Source organism: Catharus ustulatus, chromosome 1 (assembly GCF_009819885.2).
Source record: "Catharus ustulatus isolate bCatUst1 chromosome 1, bCatUst1.pri.v2, whole genome shotgun sequence".
NCBI classification, from domain to species: domain Eukaryota; kingdom Metazoa; phylum Chordata; class Aves; order Passeriformes; family Turdidae; genus Catharus; species Catharus ustulatus.
The window spans coordinates 136,702,783-136,724,386 of NC_046221.1; the positions used below are offsets into that span (position 1 = coordinate 136,702,783).

The 21,604-nt window shown below is 41.1% G+C and overlaps 1 protein-coding gene and 1 long non-coding RNA gene across 5 annotated transcripts; one reads left to right on the forward strand and one right to left on the reverse strand.

Annotated features, from left to right (window-relative positions):
• Positions 1-3,734: 3,734 nt before the first annotated feature.
• LOC117000182 lies at positions 3,735-5,152 on the reverse strand. Its single transcript, XR_004418716.1, has 2 exons — positions 5,056-5,152; positions 3,735-4,624 (listed from the first exon to the last, which is right to left on the reverse strand). It is a non-coding gene; the product is annotated as an uncharacterized LOC117000182 (long non-coding RNA).
• A 196-nt stretch (positions 5,153-5,348) lies between these two features.
• PDP1 (pyruvate dehydrogenase phosphatase catalytic subunit 1) lies at positions 5,349-12,987 on the forward strand. 4 transcript variants are annotated; one of them, XM_033064541.2, is made up of 3 exons: positions 5,349-5,491; positions 5,902-5,936; positions 9,012-12,987. In XM_033064541.2, exons 2-3 carry the CDS (start codon positions 5,906-5,908, stop codon positions 10,661-10,663), a joined length of 1,683 nt encoding a protein of 560 aa, XP_032920432.1. In that variant the 5' UTR covers positions 5,349-5,491; positions 5,902-5,905; the 3' UTR covers positions 10,664-12,987. The 4 variants fall into 4 exon arrangements, with proteins under 4 accessions (XP_032920432.1, XP_032920454.1, XP_032920443.1 ...); XM_033064563.2 differs by having other exon boundaries at positions 5,350-5,491; positions 5,929-5,936; XM_033064552.2 differs by lacking the exon at positions 5,902-5,936 and having other exon boundaries at positions 5,350-5,491.
• The last annotated feature ends 8,617 nt before the right edge of the window (positions 12,988-21,604 follow it).

Below are 21,604 nucleotides of genomic sequence, written 5' to 3' on the forward strand. Positions count from 1 at the left end.
GCATATTGGATCTAGTCAGGAAAGGGAAAAAGTTAGAACAAATATGTGTTTGGTTTGTTTAAAACAGAAATGAAACATATAGTATAAAGCAAATAGTAAATATTTATGTAGATGGGGTCACTTGAGATAATAAGTCTATTTATTAACCAAGGGAACCAGAAACCAGTAACATAATTCATCTTTTTTCTACAGGAAAAAAAAGCTTTTTTTTTTTTTTAATCAAATACAAACTCTAAAGGCTACAAGGTCTTATTTTCCCAGCATTTAGGTAAGACTAAACTGAGAAAGGCAAAGAGGAATGAGAAGGAAGTCACTTTGGTATTCTTCCTAAACTCCCTCATGACAAGTGGAAATGTGACCTGATCTAACCCTGGGGCCCAAGACACCTAAGTGATTGGTTCAGAGCCTGCTCTTGGTTTTAAATTGAAATTTCTAATTTTATCTTCCATAACTACTTTTCACTTCAAAGTATCCCCTCATGCAAAGACAGTATCTAGTAGTTGGCAGTGGTTGCTCTTCCTCATTGCTGGAGAAATTATTCATCTTTCACATTTGCATAGAAATAACTCAAGCCAGCTGTTTCCACAGACCATCCATTGGCTTCCCTCTCTTGACTCCAGTGACCTCAAGTAAAGACAAAAGGCTGTATTCAGTTACCAGCATCTGAGCAATCTTTTATTTCAGGGTATTATATCTGATAAAATGAATCCAGGAAATCATTGCTCCAGCAGCATTAGGTAAACAATATTTTATCTGTTGAAAAGTGTAAGCTATTCTCTCTACGGAAAAATGCAGGCAGATTCCCCTCCCAATGTCAATCTCTACTATTTCCCCTGAAGTCTGTTGAATCTTTTGTATGGCAGCCATTATAACTGCAAATGTAGTTACTTTTTAAAATGACAGTAACAAGGAAATATGAAAAATTATGGACTACAGCTGGAAAAGGGATCAGACCCTTCAAAACCACAGTAATTGCTGGATCCAGCTTCCTGATATCCTGAAACTACTTCCTCATAGCCAGACACTGATAATGTCCTAAGTATCATTCTTGAAGCTGGCCAAAAAATTATTTTTTTACAGAATTTCCTTTACTTCATCAAGCTGTCAAAATGCTGTATTCCCCAAACTGGATACCAGACCCTGAAAAACCAGCCCAGGTGAAGAGTGGAAACTAGTGCACAACAACATATAGGATGGCACAAAGAAGTCCTGAGGGGCAAGAAAGAACAGACGCAAGCTTAACATGGAAGATTCTGATTAACTTAAAAATTAAAAATCTTTAAAATGAAAGTGGTGAAATACTGGAGCTGGGGCCCAGGCAGACTGGAGAACCTCAGTCCTCAAAGATGTCCAAAACAGGACTGATCAAGTGCCTGAACAACCTGGCCTAGCTTTGAAGGTGTCCCTGCTTTCAGCAGGTCCTGTCTCACCTCAATTACTCTCTGAGTCTAGGAAGTTGGATCTGAACTGTTGAATGAGTCAGACCCATTGCTTCATTTCAGAAAGGAATTATAAGTGCAGATACAAAGGGCATCCAGGGGAGATAAAATAAATTAAACTACCCGTGAATCCCACAGTGACAGCAAAATACCCACTGCAAGCAATTGTCTGTGATTTGCCATTGGACTTGCCTTTAGAAAGGGCAGGGGAGAGACGAATCCTGTTTCTCAGTGCTGCTGGCTTACTGTAAAGTTGATACTCTTAGGCGTTCTTTTAAAATCACCTTTTGCAGAGCTCATTGTAAAACTTCAGAAATGTTCACTGTACTCAGGAACCCAGCTGTGTTGAGGCAGGACAGATGCACCACCCACAGCAAACACTCCCTGAGAGGGCAGCAGAAAACTTGAATGTACAACCAAACTCTCCCTTTGAAGCAGACCACAGAGCATAGGCCACTGCTGTTTGCAGGCACTCCATCTGCTCTGAGCTCTACTGACACATTTGTTTTTGCCACATAATGCTCCTGATTTCCACTAAAAATAAATTGCTGCTCTGTGGAACACCATACTTACATTGCTGTCATTGCTTCTGTAATGCTCTTGGGAAAAGGAAAGAACACAGTTTAGTCCTGTGCAATCCTTCCTGTTTATTCCATACCTGCCTTGCTTGTCTCCTTTATTTTCTCCCTTGCTAGGCTTTTCTTTCTGCTCTCAAAACTTATATGATTCTTCTGCCCCTTTTTCCTTCTCCAGGTTGCTATGGCAGCCTGCCAAGGGGAAGTGTTTGATCCATGCACTCAGTTTTAAGACAGGTTTTATGACTAACTGCTCTTTTCAACAAGCACAGGAGCAACACGGCATTTCTGTAACATTATGTGCAAGCATGTCATAAGAATATTAAAGGAGTCAAGTCAAAAACAAGTGAAATATTATCCTGTGGTCCTGAACTAGCTTTCAGTAAAAATGAGTCAATAAAAATGAATCAATAAAGTATTTATACATCAGGAACAAGAACCTATTTAAACCAGAAGGTTATTGCAAACATTTGATTTCAAATGAAAATTGATTTTGATGACCTGTAACAGTGTTTCTCTGGAAATGTATTTTTTTGGAAACGTGTGTTAGGGTAAGTACTGCAGCACTTTAGCTGCAGTGATAATGCACAGCTGCCTGTTGGTTCTGCAGTGCAGAATTAGCCACTGCTGGCAACAGGCACATTAAGACAAGAACTGATGTCTCTTGTTACACTCCGTTTATAATCCTTTCATCCAGGGAAACAGGGAGACTTTGCATACCTTGAAGTAGTTACAAGTAATTGCTTTTCTATCAGTCTCTGGTGCAAAATGTTAAATGTGGAACAACATGTTTTTATTAATTAGAATATTTTTTTGTTCTTTAGAATCAGCAAAAATGGACTGTTGCTCAAAGTGCACAAAAAGGTCATGGCAGCAGCAAGATGAAGAGAAGGAAAAAATCTAACTTTCCAATTAATTGCAACATTCAACTTCTGGCAGCACACCAGCAAACTCACATAAGCTTGAGGAGCAAAATGTCAGCCAAATTTTAGCATTTTGTCTTTAATTTGTGGGATTTATATATGGCTGCTTAGGCCAGAATCTTTTCTCATTTAATAGTTTAAAATTCAAATTTTGTCTGATGTTCAGATATATCAGCAGGAGACTGTGAGACAGAGCTACAACTTCCAAGACCAGCTCTAAAAGTAGCTCCTCTCCTGGCCTTAAATCAGGAAGAAAGGGATAATTAAATCAATAAACAGGGAAGCTGTACCATTAACCTTTCAATTTCACAGCAAATTACGGAGAATTGAACTAATGGGCACAAGATGTTCTGAAGACCAAAAGTGCTAAATGCTAACTATTTTGTGGAATTTTTTTTCTAGGTACATTTCTAGCAACATTCTCTGTGAAAGTCATACATGAAGCCACTCCAAACTCCTCGCTTAGAGGAATATGAGGTGATCAGTGATGACTTCATCCTAACCCATTTCTGTGTATCGTAGAGTGATGACTCAAATTCACCCAAGCAGAGGTCTGTCTTCCCACAGCCTTCTTCCTTCTGACGAGGTGAGAAGGTGGCTTGATAGTGCACCTTTACATAGTCTGTAAGAAAATTTCCAAACTTGGGGCCTTACAGTCATTCTTGCTGCAAGTAGAAAATTATGTAAATGGCTGTTATTTCAGCACATGCTGGTAATCTATTTTTAATCATATGGTACTGTTAAAAAGGAATGCAAATAATTTGTTTTCCATGTTGTTTAATGAAGTTTTTAATGTATAATGGCATCTTTCAGAAGCCTTTTTTTTTTTTTTTTTTACTTCTAAAATAAGCCTCAAAGTGAAAATGATGGCATACCATTCTTGGATAAACAAATTTCTCAAAACAGAACACCAATACATGAAAATTTTAATACCCTGTGATTTCAACCACTACCATGACAGACTTGCATTTCTAAGGATGGCATCATTTTATCTTTCTAGCTGGTTTTCACACAGAGGGTCACAGGGCAGTACTTTCCACACTCTTACATTTCAAGAAGAGCTTAGAGCTCTTGAGTCTTCTGGGTACTAAGTGCAGATTTTCCCTTTTTTCTTCTCCTGGTTTTGGTACATAGCTGTACACATCCTACCAACTGAGAAAATATGTAAGTATAGTCAAAAACCCATGTTTTGTTACAGCTGCTGAGGGAATGCTAATTGTAACACCTCAAGGCTTGCTAACATCTGCTGCCAACAACACACAGCAAAGTGGGCATCCTGAAAAATGGTAAGGTGTGAGAGCACAGGCATCTATAAACAGAGAGATGATCAAGGAAATCAAAATACTGTCAAATTTATGTACTTTCCATATTCGGAAATGTACACGAAGAGTAAGTCTGGAGCAGAGTAATACCTCAGAAGGACATGCAAAATTGAGCGTTGCCCTAGAGATGTGGAACAGGGACAAGACGGGAACTAAGAGAGGGGAGAGGGAGGGGAGGCTGGAAGCGGCAGGATCGCGTTGTCCTTCTAGGGAAGGGCTGCTCCTTCTTCACAGCCACTGCCCCAAGCCATTCCTTGCCGGCAGTGAGGGCAGCGGTGTGGCCGTGTCAGGGCAGAGGTCCCTGGTCCTTGGCGCTCCACAGCAGCCTGCTTTGCCTGGAGCGATTCTGGAGAAGACAAACCACCCTGTGAACACATTAATAATAATTAAATTAAATAAATTTGAAAAACCCCAAAAAACAAACAAACAAACAAAAAAACCCAAAAAAACCCTCACCAAAAAAACTCCACAAAATACCAAAAAAACTTCAGTACAAGCTTCAGTGGTCTCTTGCGGAGTGAACATGCTTCGTGACTGCAAGTCAACTCGAACATTTCAAGAGGAAAACAAAAAAAACCGAAAAGCACCACTCTTTTAAGAGGATTTCAGAGTAAATGCCAACACACCCTACAGAATTTAGACCATGAAATATTTCCCATATTCAGTCTCCGTAACAGTCAGAAGTTGTGTGACTGACTCCAGACCAGAGGAGTGTGGGGGCTCACGCAGGGTAGAGCGGTCCCTGCCTTAGGGGACAGACATTAGCGGTCTCCTGCGGAGTTGACGTGCTCTGTACCTGTTCAAGGCACGGCGGGAGCATTCCGGGCAAAGGGCCGCGGCCCCATTTCCCGGGGCAGAACTCCCGGGTCCCGTCCCTGCCCTCACGGACACCCGGGGGAAGGGCGCGGACACAGTGCGCGTCCCCGCCGCGCCTTCCCGCCCCTGCGCGGTGCGCGCGCACGCAGCGCCCCCTCGCCCCCACCCCCCGCGCGCTCCCTCAGCCTCCGCGTCACGTGCCCGCCTTGCCCTCCTCAGCAGCCAATGGGCGGCGCGCCGCGCGCCGCAGGGCCCTTTATAAAGGCGCGGCGGCCGCGGGCGTGAGGCAGCGGCTGTCGGGGGGTTTGGAGTGGCGGGTGCGTTTGCGGGGGCGCGGTCCTATCCATCGAACCGCTTCCTTTTTTCCGGCGCACGGTCCTTCCCCCGTGTCCCTGAGCCGCCCGGCAAAGGCCCAGGTCTGTGCCCGGGACGGGCGGAGGGAGGAGGTGTTGGTCGTGCCGGAGGCGGGCGGGCGGCTGGGGAGGGGCGGCCATGTCGGGGCCGCGCAGCGCCTGAGCGGGGAGCGGTGTCCGCCGCGGCGGCGCGCAGAGAGCGGCCCTGCCGGAAGGGACAGCGGGGCCGGCGGGGCGCGGCGGGCGGCGGGTGCGGGCGGTCCCTGCGGAGCTGGCTCCGTCCCATCGCTGGGTGAGCGGCAGCAGCGGCGCCGTGTGCCCGCAGAAGGGCTGTGTGTGCGTGTCTCCTCCTGTCTGCCGTCCCACCTCCGTGCCGGAGCTCTACGTCTTCTCTAACAAACTCTCTGCCTTGCTTCTTCCCCCGCCCCCCGGGCTTCTGCTTTGTGGATGTTGGCGGCTTCATGTTGTGACAGGAGAATGTGTGTATGTCCTGGGCCCAGGCGGATCGGTATGTATCTCTCTCCGTGGAGCGACGGGCTCGGGGGTCGGATGGAAGCCGGGGAAGGGGCTGCTAGGCTGGGCTGTGTCTGAGGCCGGAGAGAGGGATTAACGGTGCTGCCGTGTTCAATGCTTATTTCTCCGCCCTGTTCTCTCCAGCTGGCTCATTCAGGTCTGTCAGATGTAGGAAAGGCACCCGACTGAGTGTTTTTACCTGAAGCCATGGGTGTCTTGGTAAGCACAGTGTTTTGGAGGAATCTGTCTGTGCAGTGTCAGTTATCCCTAATAGTACGGCTATAACGAGCCTTTATTAACGTAAGGTGGAACATACTTGTATTTTTATAGTGTAGTACTACAAAACCCATAAGTTGGCCATCTGACTCATTATGGGTTATATATTTACAGTTTGAAAAGTAGCACTTGTACCCTGCTCTGGGCTTGGAGAGGTATTTACACTGGATTGATTTTAATATATTCACAAATTTTGATTGAACTATATTCAATCAGCCTTGAAGTAGACTTTGAGTAGTCTTGCTTTCTACTTGTTTTTCTTCTCTGCCATCTTTTGAGCAACCATAATCTTGGGATCTTAATTATTTAAAGGGCAACTGGAGTGTCTGGTTATATTTGGGGCAGTTGTGTTGTGGGGGTAAGTGGGAAAGACTTTAATTTCTGTTTGGGTTTGGACACTTGGAATTAGGCGTTTACTTAATCAACTTGGAATTATTGAAGCTGGTATGTGAAACAGACTGATCTCTTGAACTGGCATAGATCTACTGTAAATTATATGAGCCATGGAAAATCTTGGCCTACTTCTTACTACTTCCTGTTGGATTTCATGTAACACTTGATAAACTAATGATTAAAAATCATAAAAATAACCTCTGGTGGCACTGCACAACTGTTACAGCACCAGTCGTCTTGCTTGATCATGGACCAACAAAACTGTCAGAACAGTTGAGGTACCACTGTGGGTCAGCACTGAACGCAAATGCTGAGCAGTCAGGACAGCTTGATCCAGGTGGAGTCTAGTGGGAGACCAGTGCTGAGGTGCTGCTGTAGGCCAGGCACATCCGTAGAACCTTAAGCAAAATTGTTGCTTTTAAAAGTTATGTGAAGAAATATACATAATTGTTACCAGAATAGCTCCTATATAATTAGAAGGTAGTGAATAGAATTTGAAATCTATATTTGGAATTGCAGTCCGCTGCTGTCATGCTGTGTGCATGTGCAGCCTGGCCTGGAGACGCAAATGGCTAACATAAATTGAGTATGCATCTGGAAGCTTCAGCCAATTCGCTGCTCATGGGTGTCTGGACTACAGCCCAAGCTCTTCCTGGTACCAGCACAACAGAAAACTTCCATCTTCAGCTGTCAGTGGGAGACTCAGAGTTCTTACTGATGTGCAGCAGTCACTCGTTAGTACTGGGGAGTCAGTGGAGTGACAGCAACATGAATTCTACTCTGCTTTCAGCACTTATGTAACAGAGAAATGGGCTCTACTCTGGTTTACTTAAAAAGAACAAACAAGCTTGGAGGGAATAATATGTCCTGCTTCCCTTTCTTGAAAAAAGAAGAATGGGGTGAAGCTTCATATGTTTCCAGACACTTCTCTGCTGCCCCAGGTGATCAGAATCGTGGCTGAAATGATGGAAAACTAATGGAATGGAGTGATGCAAAATGCAATTTCTCCTATATTGCATGAGTCTTCAGACTGAGTGTTGGGGCTTGTTGCATATTTTAATGGGGTTGGATCTCATCTGAAATACTGGTATGCCTGCTTGGCAAAAAGAAAAAAAATCCATTTAATGACTGAAGCACCTTGCCTAACACAGCAGTATCCATTTCTTCAGTAAAACAATTTGACACCTAGCAGTGCTGATAGATTAGTACTTACAACTGCAGTAGACCTTCTAATGGTCTTTTCTGAGAAAAAGCTTTTACCATGAAACTTGATCGTAAAAGAAAATTGCATTTGCCTTAGATGTGTGTGCTTCACACAAGGCACAGTTCAACTCCATTTACACTCTGGAATTGTCTCTCAAGTATTACATTGTAAAAGACTTCCTGATAATGAGGCATGGTGAATAAGGCTTCTGAGAGGCACTTTCACTAATGTTGTGATTTGGTATGCAAATGGGGACAAGAAGGAGTATGCTATGCCATACTCTGTCTTCAGGGAAATGAAAAATAAGGAATGCTTTTAGATGTGGTAAGTAACAGTACAATTTTTTTTCAGATGCTAGTGGTTTATCTTAACACTGAACTAGCTTTAGAGTATTGTGCAAGCCTCTATTCTAGTCAGGGAAGCAAACAATTTGCGTATAGACCTTCAACTGAGTAGCTTTTTGAAGTGTTTTATAATCTTAAGATGTACTGGGATAGAATAGGTGTTGGAAAGTTGTATTTCCATTCTGCCTCTTGTACCTCTTATATCTTAAGCTAGGAAATTACTGCATAGACTACTGTGGCTATTTTGTATATGTCACGCAAGTCTGAGGCTTTACATGTGAAAGTGGGGAGAGAAACAAAACCTGCTACTGACTTTTAATTGCATAAAAAATATTAGTTCTCTATCACCTACTTCTTGCTTCTGTTGTCTAAACCATCTTCATTGTGTGTTATCTCAGAGTTGCTTCTTGAGTCTTCCTGTTAGGTGCTTTTTCTTTTTCAGCCTTATAGAGTTTTCTTCCTTGTGTACTACATCTGTCTCTATCAGCTGTGAAATCACCAGAACAACTAATACCTGTAAAAGTCCTGTGGCAGTTCTGTAGAGTGCTCCATGCTAACCATTGTGCTAAGTTGTTTGAAGCTTCATTGGCTGTCTGGATGATGCTTTCACTTCCTGCCTGCTATCTGAGTGGGTGTAAGAGCTAAAATACCTGTGCTGAAGCATGGTATAGCTTTTTTGTTATAGCCCAATGTAGTGTCTATCAAGCATCTTGCAATGCCTTTCTTTGTCAAGTCCTTTGAAGCTATGAACTCCATATGCTAAGCAACTTGGTTAGGAGCTGTAAACACAATTCTGGGGAAAAAAAAATCTCTTAGCTGTTCCACTAAGCCTAGTTGCTCTCTTGTCTTTCAGCAATTCCAGTCCGAAGCTCCAGGCTGCCATTGTTGTCTGATGCCATGCCAGCACCAGCTCATCTGTTCCCATTGATTCGTAGCTGTGAGATTAGCAGAATAGGCAGTACTGCGTGTTACTGCCACCATAGACATCTGTGTTGTTTGTCATCTCATTTTGCTCACAGTCACTTCAGATATGCACCGCAGAAGAAATTTGCGGCACTTTACAGGCCAAAGGAGCACTTTAATCACTTTATTCACACAAGGGATTATGCTTCTACGCCGCAGAGGTTTTACCTCACCCCTCCACAGGTCAACAGCATTCTGAAGGCAAATGAATACAGTTTCAAAGTTCCAGAATTTGATGGTAAAAATGTAAGTTCTGTTCTTGGCTTCGATAGCAACCAGTTGCCTGCTAATGCTCCAATAGAGGACCGGAGGAGTGCTGCCACTTGTTTACAGACAAGAGGGATGCTTCTGGGTGTGTTTGATGGTCATGCAGGCTGTGCTTGTGCACAGGCTGTCAGTGAAAGACTGTTTTACTACATTGCTGTCTCTTTGTTACCTCATGAGACTTTACTTGAAATAGAAAATGCTGTGGAGAGCGGCAGAGCTCTGTTGCCCATTTTACAGTGGCACAAGCATCCCAACGATTACTTTAGCAAAGAGGCTTCCAAGCTTTACTTCAACAGTCTAAGAACTTACTGGCAGGAGCTGATTGATCTCAACAGTGGAGAGACTACTGATGTGAGAGAAGCTTTAATTAATGCCTTTAAGAGGCTTGATAATGATATTTCTTTGGAAGCTCAAGTAGGAGATCCAAATTCTTTTCTCAACTACCTAGTACTGCGAGTAGCGTTTTCTGGTGCAACTGCCTGCGTAGCCCATGTGGATGGTATTGACTTGCACATTGCAAACACAGGTGACAGTAGAGCAATGCTTGGTGTTCAGGAAGAAGATGGATCTTGGTCTGCAGTTAATTTGTCCTATGACCACAATGCACAAAATGAACGTGAAGTGGAACGTGTGAAAATGGAGCATCCAAAATCTGAAGAGAGAAGTCTTGTGAAACAAGATCGTCTCTTGGGTCTCTTGATGCCTTTCAGAGCTTTTGGTGACGTGAAGTTTAAATGGAGTATTGAACTGCAGAAGAGAGTAATAGAATCAGGCCCAGATCAGCTGAATGACAATGAATATACTAAGTTTATTCCTCCAAACTATTACACTCCCCCATACCTCACAGCTGAACCAGAAGTCATACATCACAAGTTACGGCCACAGGATAAGTTCCTGGTTTTGGCCACAGATGGGCTGTGGGAGACAATGCACAGGCAAGATGTGGCTAGAATTGTGGGGGAGTACCTCACAGGTGTTCACCACCAACAACCAATAGCTGTTGGTGGCTATAAGGTAACTTTGGGACAGATGCATGGGCTCTTAACAGAAAGGAGAGCGAGAATCTCGTCAGTATTTGAAGATCAGAATGCAGCAACTCACCTGATACGTCACGCAGTGGGTAACAATGAGTTTGGAACTGTGGATCATGAGCGACTGTCCAAGATGCTTAGTCTTCCAGAAGAGCTGGCTCGAATGTATAGAGATGACATTACAATTATTGTGGTGCAGTTCAATTCACATGTTATAGGTGCATATCAAGATGAGGAATTGTGAATGTAATGCAGTGAACTAGTTACCAAAGTTTTAACAAGGGCCAGTATGAGCAGCAAATAAAAGAAATCCACTCAAAAATAAAATTTAAAAAAGCCTTTGGCAAACAATTGTTCCTTTGTTAGATTCAACATATCTATTGTTCCTCCCTTTCCCCAGAGCTCTAAAAACATGGGAAGTGCTGTTGACCCAATACAAAACTTGAAGAGGATGTCCTAGCTTGGGAGGAGTTTTTTTATAACAACTTTGCACTATTGATTTTATGAATGCTGCTAAGAACAATGTCTTGAATTTGGCAAGTTTGGATGAGGGAGGAAGTAGGATAAAGAATTAACTAAAGATGTAGCTGTTCAAGAAACAGCTTGCTTCTACAATATCTGCAAATATATACACTTAAGGAAAAGATAAGTAAAAAGTATTGCTGAATTTTTTACAGGGCTAATTCTTGCAATGGTTATCTGTGAATATATTGTCTGTTGTTTCTTCTAAGCAGAAGGTCACTTTAACCAAGGAAGTCTTCAGTGTAACAAAGTTGTCTCACTTTCATATGGACAATGTCATTCACATAAGGATATTTGTCTAAGTGTTGACTTTCAATGCAGGTCTAAGCCATAATCAATACCTGAGATTGTGTTACAGCTTAATCATACCTTATGCATGGTAATGTCTAAATTTCTTGTGCATTAATACTTGGCTGTGGGTTTCTGAACAACTTGTAGGGCAATAACACATTTACAGCTTGCAGCAAGATATCTGATAACTTCATAGAGGACTTCAGTTTTCAGTATAAAGAAACTTCCATATTTTTTGCAAAGTCAGTATTGTTGGTTAAGGCTGTGTTTGCTTTCCTGGAGGTTCCTTCCTGTCCTTCATGGACTCCATCTCTCCCTGACATTGCTTATCTAGTAAATAATTTTCACCTGAAAAGATCAGGGAGTCATTGCTAACATCTTTGTAGCTTTGTAATTTGCATTCATTTTCACTTCAGTATTTTGAAAAGTCACATTGTATGTCCTTCACTTGAACTCATATGTATAAGTTGGATTAAAAACTACAAATTGCAAAAGTTGAAGTATGGCTTGTAAATAGCATTTTAATTGGGAAACTCACTGGCATGTATGTGTATATTCAGTGGCTATTTCTAGCAACTTCTTTTAGTTGTGTGTTTCTGAGCAACTGGTGTATGCATGTTTTTACAGTCCAGAATGCTATTACAGAGCAATTTCTGAAATGGGTCTCTCTGGCTTGGAATGGTTGAATTTGAGCTTAAAAGATTGGCTGTACTTGTGTGCCAAAATTGTTGGGCTTGTAAGGGTAAAAGTAGAGACTGACAGCAAATTGGTCATCATTGCTTCTATTTGAGGTATGTTGCATTGTATATGGATTTATTTTAACCTGCCATTAGATTAAAAACTGAAATGCTGGTCAAGGATGACTGGGAGAACACATTTAACTTTATTCCTGGGTTCTAGAGAACAATGATATGTCAGCTTATTTCACTTTACCAAGATGTTTCAGTTAAAATACCTCCCTAGTCCTCATCATCGCTGGTTAAATCAACACTTCACTCAATTAACTATGAAATGTTAACGCAATGAACTCTACTAGGTTTCAAAAGTGGCATTTTCTGCCAAATATGTCTTGCCAATTAATGCTACTGTTACATAGGGTGCACTTAGTTTGAACAATGAACCTGTCCTGTAGTAAACATTGGCTCCTTAAACTGACATATGCTATGTGTACTCAGTGGCCTGCAGCTTTAGTATGGCTCTACCTAACCTTAACTATCAGCATCAGTCTTGCTGTAAGGTTAATAACGCCTAAGTTCACATTCAAGATGTACACAACCCTTCTTTATTTGAAGGGAAAAGGGGAACTCTAAAATGCTTAGACAATTACTGGCTGTTGACATTGCTTCTGTATGTTGTGTTTTGGTGACTGTGTCATTAACTAGGTCAATAGACTATGTTCTAGCATTTGAATGCAGTATGTATCTCAGCTGTTGCAGTATTTAACTTTCTTACTTTTTTTACTGTTAAAACTCTATTAACATGCATTGATGTATTTAACCTATGATTGTTGATATGGATTTGGTACAAGTCAGAGCTAGAAGAAATGCACATTGGTCCCATGGATACAACTTTTATTGAGAAGCTGTTTTTTTGTAGTAAAGATACTTAAGTATGGGGTCAGATGATATTTATGTATTGCTTGGAGACTTGCTCAGTGTGTGTGCAGTGAACAGAAGCAGTGTAACTGCCTGCTGAACAGGTGATCTGAACAAACATCTTTTAACAGATTCCAATAAAATGATCAATTATGCAGAAGTCCATGTGTGTTGAGTTGATGCAGAATGTGGTATCTGTTCTGCTAGGATTTTGTTGTTTTGTGTGATCCTGGTTATGAGCACATCAGACGGCCAATGAAAGTGAAGTATAAATGGAAACAATTTAACTTCAGAGCACTTCAATGCCACCCTGCATCAGGCATGGTGGTGCTGCCTCCCCCAGACAGCAAAGCTCAAATCCTTCTGTTAATAGCACTGTGTGGCTCAGTTCCCAGCCCCTCTTGGGTACCTTCAGGGGCAATGCTGCTGAGGAAGCAGCATCACTGCAGATCTTAAAGCTGTGTACTGCACTCTGTATCAAGCAATACAGCATTTCATAAACAGTCTAAAATAGAGATGTGCAGATTGAATCAGGGCAAGAATGAGCTGATGGTGAGTTAAACAGAAACAGCTCTTGTGCTGCAGGCTGAGGACACCTTTGGCTTGTCTACCAGAATTGCTGCATTGTGCAAAGTACAGATATTGTGTATGTAAGGGTGATGCTGGGATTACTTTTTCAACTGAGGATTTCACAGCTGCAGTTATGTGGCTCAACCATGGAGGATGGCTGAATCATGACAGTCAACACAAGATTTACTTTAATCTTTAAAACTGTTCTAGATGAATTGGTGTCAGTTCAACAGTAATACTGTATGAAAGTGGGAGATGTTATCTGTACTTCCAGTTTAAGGCTCTGTTACCTCTGTTCCCTCAGGTCCAGTAGTATTTGTGTTGCTTTTGCATCCCATCCGAATGCCAAGCACAGCCCATGTCAGTTGTACAAAGAGTGTTGTTTCTAATTGAAACTCATGTAGAACTGTATTTCAAAGCTTCCTTGGCAAGTTTCAGTATTAATTGCTCACACCAGTGACATGGTGGTTTTATTTGGAATGCAATTGTTACAATGCTGGGTACTCCTGTTTTATTTGCTGCTTGTGAGTGTTAATAATTTCTGGGTAGAGGGAAAGGATAATCTGACTTTCATAACTGGATCACAAATGAAGTATAAGTTGGCAGGAGCAGTGTATGGCAAAATGAAAAGCAATCTGAGATGCATAAATAGTCTGTTCTATCTGTTCTGTGAGGTCTGAGGGTAAAAAGAGCCAAACAATTTACCTCGTATATTGGTCAGTGTGCAAATCTTCTTAAACTGCATTTCTTGCAGATGACCCACCTAATCAGTCATGAAACTTTCCAAGATTACACAAAACAGAGTAAGAAAATACAGGCACCATTCAGTATATACCATGATAAACACGTACTTTATTTTGTTTGTGGCAATTAGAAGAAATTAGATTTTTTTTTAAGAACTTAACAAATAAAAGGAGTAGACTAAATATTGTCTAACTCAAAGAATAAGGACCACCTAGTACAAAATGGTTTTAGGATTGTTCTCCCTATATCATCTCCTTCTATGTTGAAGGAAAAAAAGATGAAAACAACTGCAATGTATATATTCCTTACGGAAAATCCTTCTTAATAAAACTTGTGAATACCAAACTATTTTTATAGCATCATATACAAATTGCTCTGTTTTAATATCCAAAATGTGTATTTAGATTAGCCTTTAATGTATGGCCTCACATCTTAATTGCAAAAATAATCCAGTTAGGGCTGTCTATTTGGACATCATGTGTCATGTCACATGGTGCTGAAAGACTGGGAAATGTATAATAAACAGGGAGATCATTGATGTTAGCAGGAAAGCACCTGTGAGCTGACACACAGCCATGCCTTAAGCATAGTTTCATTCAAAAGCTCTGTATATTAGTAAAATGAGTCTGTCAAAATTGCTGTAAGCCTATAGTCATTAATTCTGCAGTCTTTCCTGTTGTTGTTCCTAGTACTTTGCCCACTGTGTTGGTGCAACAGCTGGTCTAATAAGAGTACTATTTTCCAGGATATTCTGGATTTTGTGCAAGTTGATTAAAATGGCTAATAGTGATTATGTAGTGTTCCCAGCTCTGGGCAATTGAGAGAGGAGTGAATGCTGCTTCCCTTGTAGCAGCCTCTTCTAGAGGGGAGAGAAAGTAACTCTTTCTTAACAAAACCTGGCTTCTGTACAGAAGACCTAGCTGTAGCATGGCAGTGTTTGATAGGGTTTTATTACTCCTGCTATAAAGTGTATTCATTTGTACCGCATGCAGTGTTCGTACAACTACCACCCTGCTACTCTGGAAGTAGTTCAAATGTCTCTGCAAAAATCAGTGTATTCCAGTGTAGGTACAAGCACTGTTGCTTATGGGCAGATCCCTCACCAGCTTTTTCTTAAGACACCTGGCTTGGGTCCTCTGTGTGTGTGCTGCATCGTGAGTGTTGAAGTGCCTGTTACAGGTGGTAAAGCTGAGTTGAGTGCATGCTGTGGGGGCTCAGTGGCTGTTCAGCCTGCTCCACACCTACATTTAACTCCATTGAGCACAGCACAAGCTTTGTCACCTTATCCACACATAGGTAACTCCATTTAGGTGTTCTCTGGAGGCGAATCTTAAGCATTTTTCCCCTGGGTCTTCAGAGATACAGCAGTCCTGAAGATTTTGCATCTGTCACTTTTGCATAATTACTCTGGGGTTTTTTTTGTCTTGTACCTACTATTCCTGTAATTAGCTCTATTCTAAGGGCTTGCTCTTGCTCTTTGATTCTTAAGGTATGTGGAAGTGCGGCTCAGCTCCAGTGTCATCTTTTGCAGTGACCTACACAGATGGTGTGTAGGATGTCACTGCTGTGCTCTGCAAGGTGTTGCTGTTACAGCAAGGACTCTTTATCTCCCCTGCTCCAGAGCCCTGCCAGTGTTCAACAGTTAAGTGAGCAACACATGATTCCCTTGGCATAACCTCTGAAACCTGCACTCCTTCTTGCTTATATGAGTAGTAATCTCTAAAGCTTCCAACACAACTGATTGAGGAATTGATGTTCTTCTATTCAGTCTTCTGCAAAACTCAATCCTAAGAACATCTCTACAGAGAAGATGATCCAGGTCTTTATATGAAAAAGAAGTAAAATATCCAAAACTGAAGAGCAATGCCTTTTAATCAAAAGAGTCTAGCTTGAAATATTAATTTAGGAAAAAAACAGAACCTGAACTTAGAGTTGGTAGTTCAGAAGGCAGAAGAATCTTCTAGCAGGTGCCTTGGCAGCCCTGTGTCTGTCTTCTGTGTCTGATCTGGAAATGAACACTGAAGTACCATTCACTGCTTAGCAAAAGCTGACATTAAAGAGTCTGAGAAGCTGTCTAGCTCAATGTCAGAAAGATAAGCATAAAATATGTGTAGATTTTTGACAGACACTTTGTATTTTTAGTATCTGGGGCTTTTTTACATTTGGGTCATGTTTATGTAACTTCATGCCAAATAATGTTCAAAGAGGTGAAAAGAATCTATATTCTGTAGAATTGACGTGTAAGATACTTCCTACAGCTGAGGAAGGCTCCTGACTACTCCTACTACTTAGTGAAGAATATGTAAGGAACTGCTGTGAGAATCCAACTGACAGAAAATGCAGTGAGAAGATGACACGAGATTAGGGCCAAAAATAACATAGCATTTCAACTGGTGTACTGCATTTTAAAGCCACTGTATCATACAAAATTTTGGGAATTAAAATTGCCTGAGCTATGACAAGAGTTCCAACAGTTAAAATATATCATTACTAAATTGATAAAAGACAATTCTGATGTCTGCTCTACTTGCTAACCTGTATTAAAATAGAAATATTGCAGTATTATGGGTCTTGTTTCTCAATGCTGCAACTTAAAGGAGCATTTGAAGCATTAAAAGTTCAGTTCTGAAGTCAGAGAATCATTAATGTCCCTTTGATCTGAGATCAAGTGTTCCCAGGGTACCTGCAGGAAGAGTACTTGGAAACTCACTTGCTGCAGCAGCTAGCTCAAAAAAAAAAAAGTTGACACGAGGTCTGTCTAGCTAATGAAAGCCCATCATAAGCTGTGAAGCAGTGACCAAAATGGCAATAGACATTAGGAGACAGGTTCAGAAAAGCAACAGAATGTGGAGTATTTCAAAACAGAAATACAAGACTGTGAATCCTAAAAACAAAATCAGGATAAAGTAGGAAAATGTAAGGGAGGAAAAACCTGTTATAATGTGTCTTTAAAGCTGGAATTGCATACATGGAAGAAAACGTAGGTGCGTGTTATAAAACAGCTTCAGAAGGCAGTAAACCACAGTGATGTCAGAGATGGCTATGATGAGAAAGGTCTTGCATCAGTGGTGGTTGGTGACGTGATCCTGCTCAGAAAAACAAACAGCAGATGAAGAGATCAGAAATTACTAAATGTCTAAGCTGAAGAAAAAAAAACCCTAAACAACAAAAGCTGAACAAAGAACAGCTGCTGCTGTTCTGATTTTTTTAAATGTTTACTGTTTCTGTGCAAATATGAAAGCAGATGCAAAAGTAAAATGTATGGGTGCAGGGAATTTTAAAATCCAAGGGCAGTGCACATTGCAAAACAGTACTCTCCTAATTTTTACATTGCAGTGGCACCTCAGTACAGAAGACAGAAAACTGTGAGTGAGGATGAAAGAGAAAAGATCAGAAAAAACTAAATAGAGGAAAGAAAATTGGACATGAGGCAAACTTGTCATTTCATTTTCTTTTTCTGCCAGTCTTCTCTTTCGAATGATGCCTGTGTGGGTTTTTTCAGAGGTTTTTGAGCCCTGGAGCTATGTTTGTAGACAACAAAGAGTTAAGTTTGGCTTAGAATGTAGTTAAAATCGACTACTACATGCTGACATTTTCACAGTTGTTCAAATGCCAAACTGGAAATTTTGCTCTCCTGCATTCCACCAGTTGTTGCCCAAATGAAAGCTAATCGTTGTGGCATTCCCTTGTTCAACAAGTTTTTCTTGTTCTCCATACCCCAGGTGAATGCTGCTATCCTGAAGAGAGTTCACTTTATCTTAAATCACCCTCTCCCAAGAACAATGCTTAAATCCTTAAATCGAATGGCCTCAGGGCACTTGGAGATCCTGCCAGTCCATCAGAGGCAACTGGTTGACTACTACCAAGAGGGCAGTAAATAATCAGATGACTGAATTGTTTGCAAAACAGGGAGCATCCAATGATGCCTGGCAGCTTCATAGGCAGAGAACTAAAATTTTTATCTTAGGATAGAAATAGGACTTTTTGGGGTTGTTTCATTTCCAAAAGCTTCTGAGATAAATTTAGTTGCCAGAATATTCCACTGGTGGTAATTTAGTAAAACAGTGAATATGTCTGTATTGATGTAGTGATTGTTTGGGCAGAACCTACCAGGAACATAACTGCAACATACATTTCGACTTTGCAATTGCAAATTGATCAATTATTAACTGAACAAAGCAAAAATTGCATTCTAGAATATTTGACTAGCAGGGACAGTAATACATCCACACCTGACCACAAAACATAACAGGAAAACAAAGCCCAAAGTAAAAAGAAAACTTGATTCAGATCTTAAGCTTAATAATTTCATGGGAAATCCTATATATATCATGACAATAAAAGCACTATTGGTCTGGCTGAAAGTTTGTAAAATATGAAGTAAAATATCCTGTTCCAGCTGAAAAAAACCCCAAACAAAACCAACAAAAAGCCTACCACACCTAGAACAAGCAGTAATTTCCATTGTTAGTTCAAAGTTTTCTTGTAAAAGAAGGGTAAAAATCTAAAAAACTGGTGGTTAATTATAAGGCAGAGGTAATGTTTGAACAAATTGATACCAGTTGTGATCTACTCTTGATTTTAAAAAATCAATAGACCTACTTAAGATATAGGTCTTTGCAGATGTATTTGTAAGAGAAAACTAAGAAGCAGCATAAGCTACAATGGCTGCAAAAGACATCTAGGAGTCAAAATGTGTATTAATTTTCATATGCTTAAATATATTTCCAAGGATTAAAAAAAAATTAATTTGCTGTATTACTCTTCAGAGAAGCAGTGAAGACCAATACTAAATATCCATTATTTGCTAGTTATCTTTTTTCTTTAAATTTCAGTTAAGCTAAATATTTTTTTTTAAGAACTTGAATTAGACATTCTGTATCTGTAAACTCCTCCCAAACATGTTGAATCACCTCTAATTATCATTCCTTCACTCGAGATAAAAAGAGAGGGTCAAAATAAGGAGAAAATTTTCTCAAGTCAAACAATTTAAAAAATGCTCTCTACATTACTTAAATTAGATGCAAATACTAGATGGAATTCACTAGACTATTTTCACAGAATAGTGTGTTTGCCAGAAACCTCTGGGCATCATCTAGTTCAACTCTCCTGTTTAACCTCCTGATCAGTTAGCAAAATTGCTGTCACAGCTCAGCCAATTTAAGTAAAGCTTCAAGCAGGTCGAGAGAAGTTTGGATAAAGTGAGTCTGAAGACTCTCTATCCTGAGGCCTTGCAAATTCAGCACAAAGCCTGTGGTGCATTGCTAGCAATGCCTGGGCTGTATTACAGGGCTCTGTGGTTACACAGTCCAGCTGGCTGCTCCCCGTAACCTTGTCCTTCATTATTTGGAGGTGCTCTCCAGGAATGCTTGCTCCATCACCTTCCAGAGGACAGAGATGCGGGTGACAAACCTGTAGTTCCCTATGTCCTACTTGAAGACAGGAGTGACGTTCACTCTTTTCTGCAGTTTAGGAACTTTTCCTAATAATCTTTCACAGATAATTGAGGGCGGCCTCAGTGGTGAGAGAAATGTTGGATATGTCTTTACTAACAAGCCGTGGATCTGCTGGTAGATAAGACTAGCACTGAGAGATAGAAGAAACAATGGGATTGATTCCACTGATTGATGAATGGAAAAAGACATTTGCCTTTACAAACACACTGTAGGTTTGCCTATGAATGAAATTGGGTACTGGAAGATGAAAGAAACAATGGGGGAAAATGATGAATTCTATGAGAATTAAAAATTAACAGAGAGGGTTATACATTAGAGGGGAATCCCAGGTGTCAGGTGTTCCAGGAAGTCTGTATCTCTCAAGTACCTCAGCCCATGGGGAAAGAGAGAGGGAAATGCAGCTGGGAAAATAGGATAAAAAGGAGGCTGCATCCTCCAAAAATTTGAGAGATCCCAGGGGAATGCCCCATGGCCTCTCCCTTTATTAGAATAAAGTAAAAGGACTCCTCTGTCTCCTTTTTGGACATAAACCTCTGGTGTTTGTGAATTAATTTTCCTGACAGTGACATCAGCCAGCACTGTCAGGAGGCATGGGTACATCCCATAAGGCCCCATGGACATTAATATGCTTTTTTTTTTTATTAAATGTTTAACTTGATCTTCCTCTTGCTCCAGGCTTTCTCACAGGTTTGAGAGCATGTTGTTCCTGAAGGCTGGCCTTACCAGTAAACACAGGAGCCTCAGCTTTCTTGTTGCCAGGTCCCCAACCCCATTCAGCAGCAGGCCCACATTTTCCCTTGTCTTCCTTTGCAGGTGATATACTTGTAGATGTCTTTGCTGCTGTCCACAATTCCTTACCAGACTCAACTCCAGAAAGGTTTTGCCTTTGCTAACCCTGCCCCTATGTGCTTGGGCAGCATCTCTATATTCCTGGCAGTTCACCCATCCTTGCTTCTACGTCTTACAGAACTTCCTTTTTCTATTTGAGCTTCGTCAGAGTCTCCTTGCTCATATTTGCAGCTCCCTGCTGCCTTTGACTGATTTCCTGCACATTGAGATGGGTAGTTCTGAAGCTGGAGGAGGTTATACTTGAAACTCAGCTGACTCTTCTGGTCTCCTTTTCTCTCTGTGGATGTATTGCACTGGATTTCTCCAAGCAGACACCTTAAGAGGCCACAGCCTGATCTTCTGAACTCCAGGGGTTGGTCCTGCTATTTTCCTTGTTTCATTTTTGTGGGATCCACCAACATTTCATGACCACTGCAGCAAAGGCTGCCTGTGACCGTCACATCCCTGATGAGCTCTTACTTGGTTGTATTCTTTGGTTTTAAGTGTGGGGTCCAGCAGAATGTTCTGCCTCCATTAGATCTGTGATCATATTTGTTAGCAATTGCTCACTCCAGTAACCCCCAGATTGCTTGGGTCCTTCTGGGTTGACCTTCCAGCCAGTATCAGAGCAGGGCAGAGTTTTGTTAGAATACATAAATTCAGCATTTAATTGATTTTATTAAAACAATCTGTTAAAGGTACTTGTTTCTAAATCATGCAGGAAAAAAATTAATGAGGTTTTTTTTTTCTGAAATCTTAACAGCTCAGGTATTTTATTTTGCAAAGTGGGCAAGAACTTAAATTGAAAAGTAAGCAAGATAGCAGCAGATAAAAAAAAAAGAAACTGCTTACCTTACTGTGAATTCTGGGTAGGTAAAATAAATGTACAGACAGGAAGGAAGAACCACACTGCTTTTAAAGTGAGTGAGCTGAAAATTGAGCTAAAACCCACTTAAATGACAGAAATCTTGAATTAAATTCTTCCTCAAGTGAAATCAAGAGAAATCCTTGCTTGTGCATTTGAGGTACCTGGCAGCATTTTGTTGATCTTTGACCGGTATGGGTTTTTGTCCTTATTCTACTAGGCATGACTGGATAACTATAGGCAAGTTACTCAAGATGAAGTTTTGAAACACAGCCACTTAATTTGCAAACCCCAAGCTTTGGATTACAGTTTCA

Coding starts and splice junctions, on each gene's coding strand:
- PDP1 (XM_033064530.1), top strand. CDS start 5,876: ATGTTGGCGGCTTCATGTTGTGACAGGAGAATGTGTGTATGTCCTGGG. Junction 5,937..9,011: donor TCCTGGGCCCAGGCGGATCG/GTATGTATCTCT, acceptor CTTGTCTTTCAG/CAATTCCAGTCCGAAGCTCC.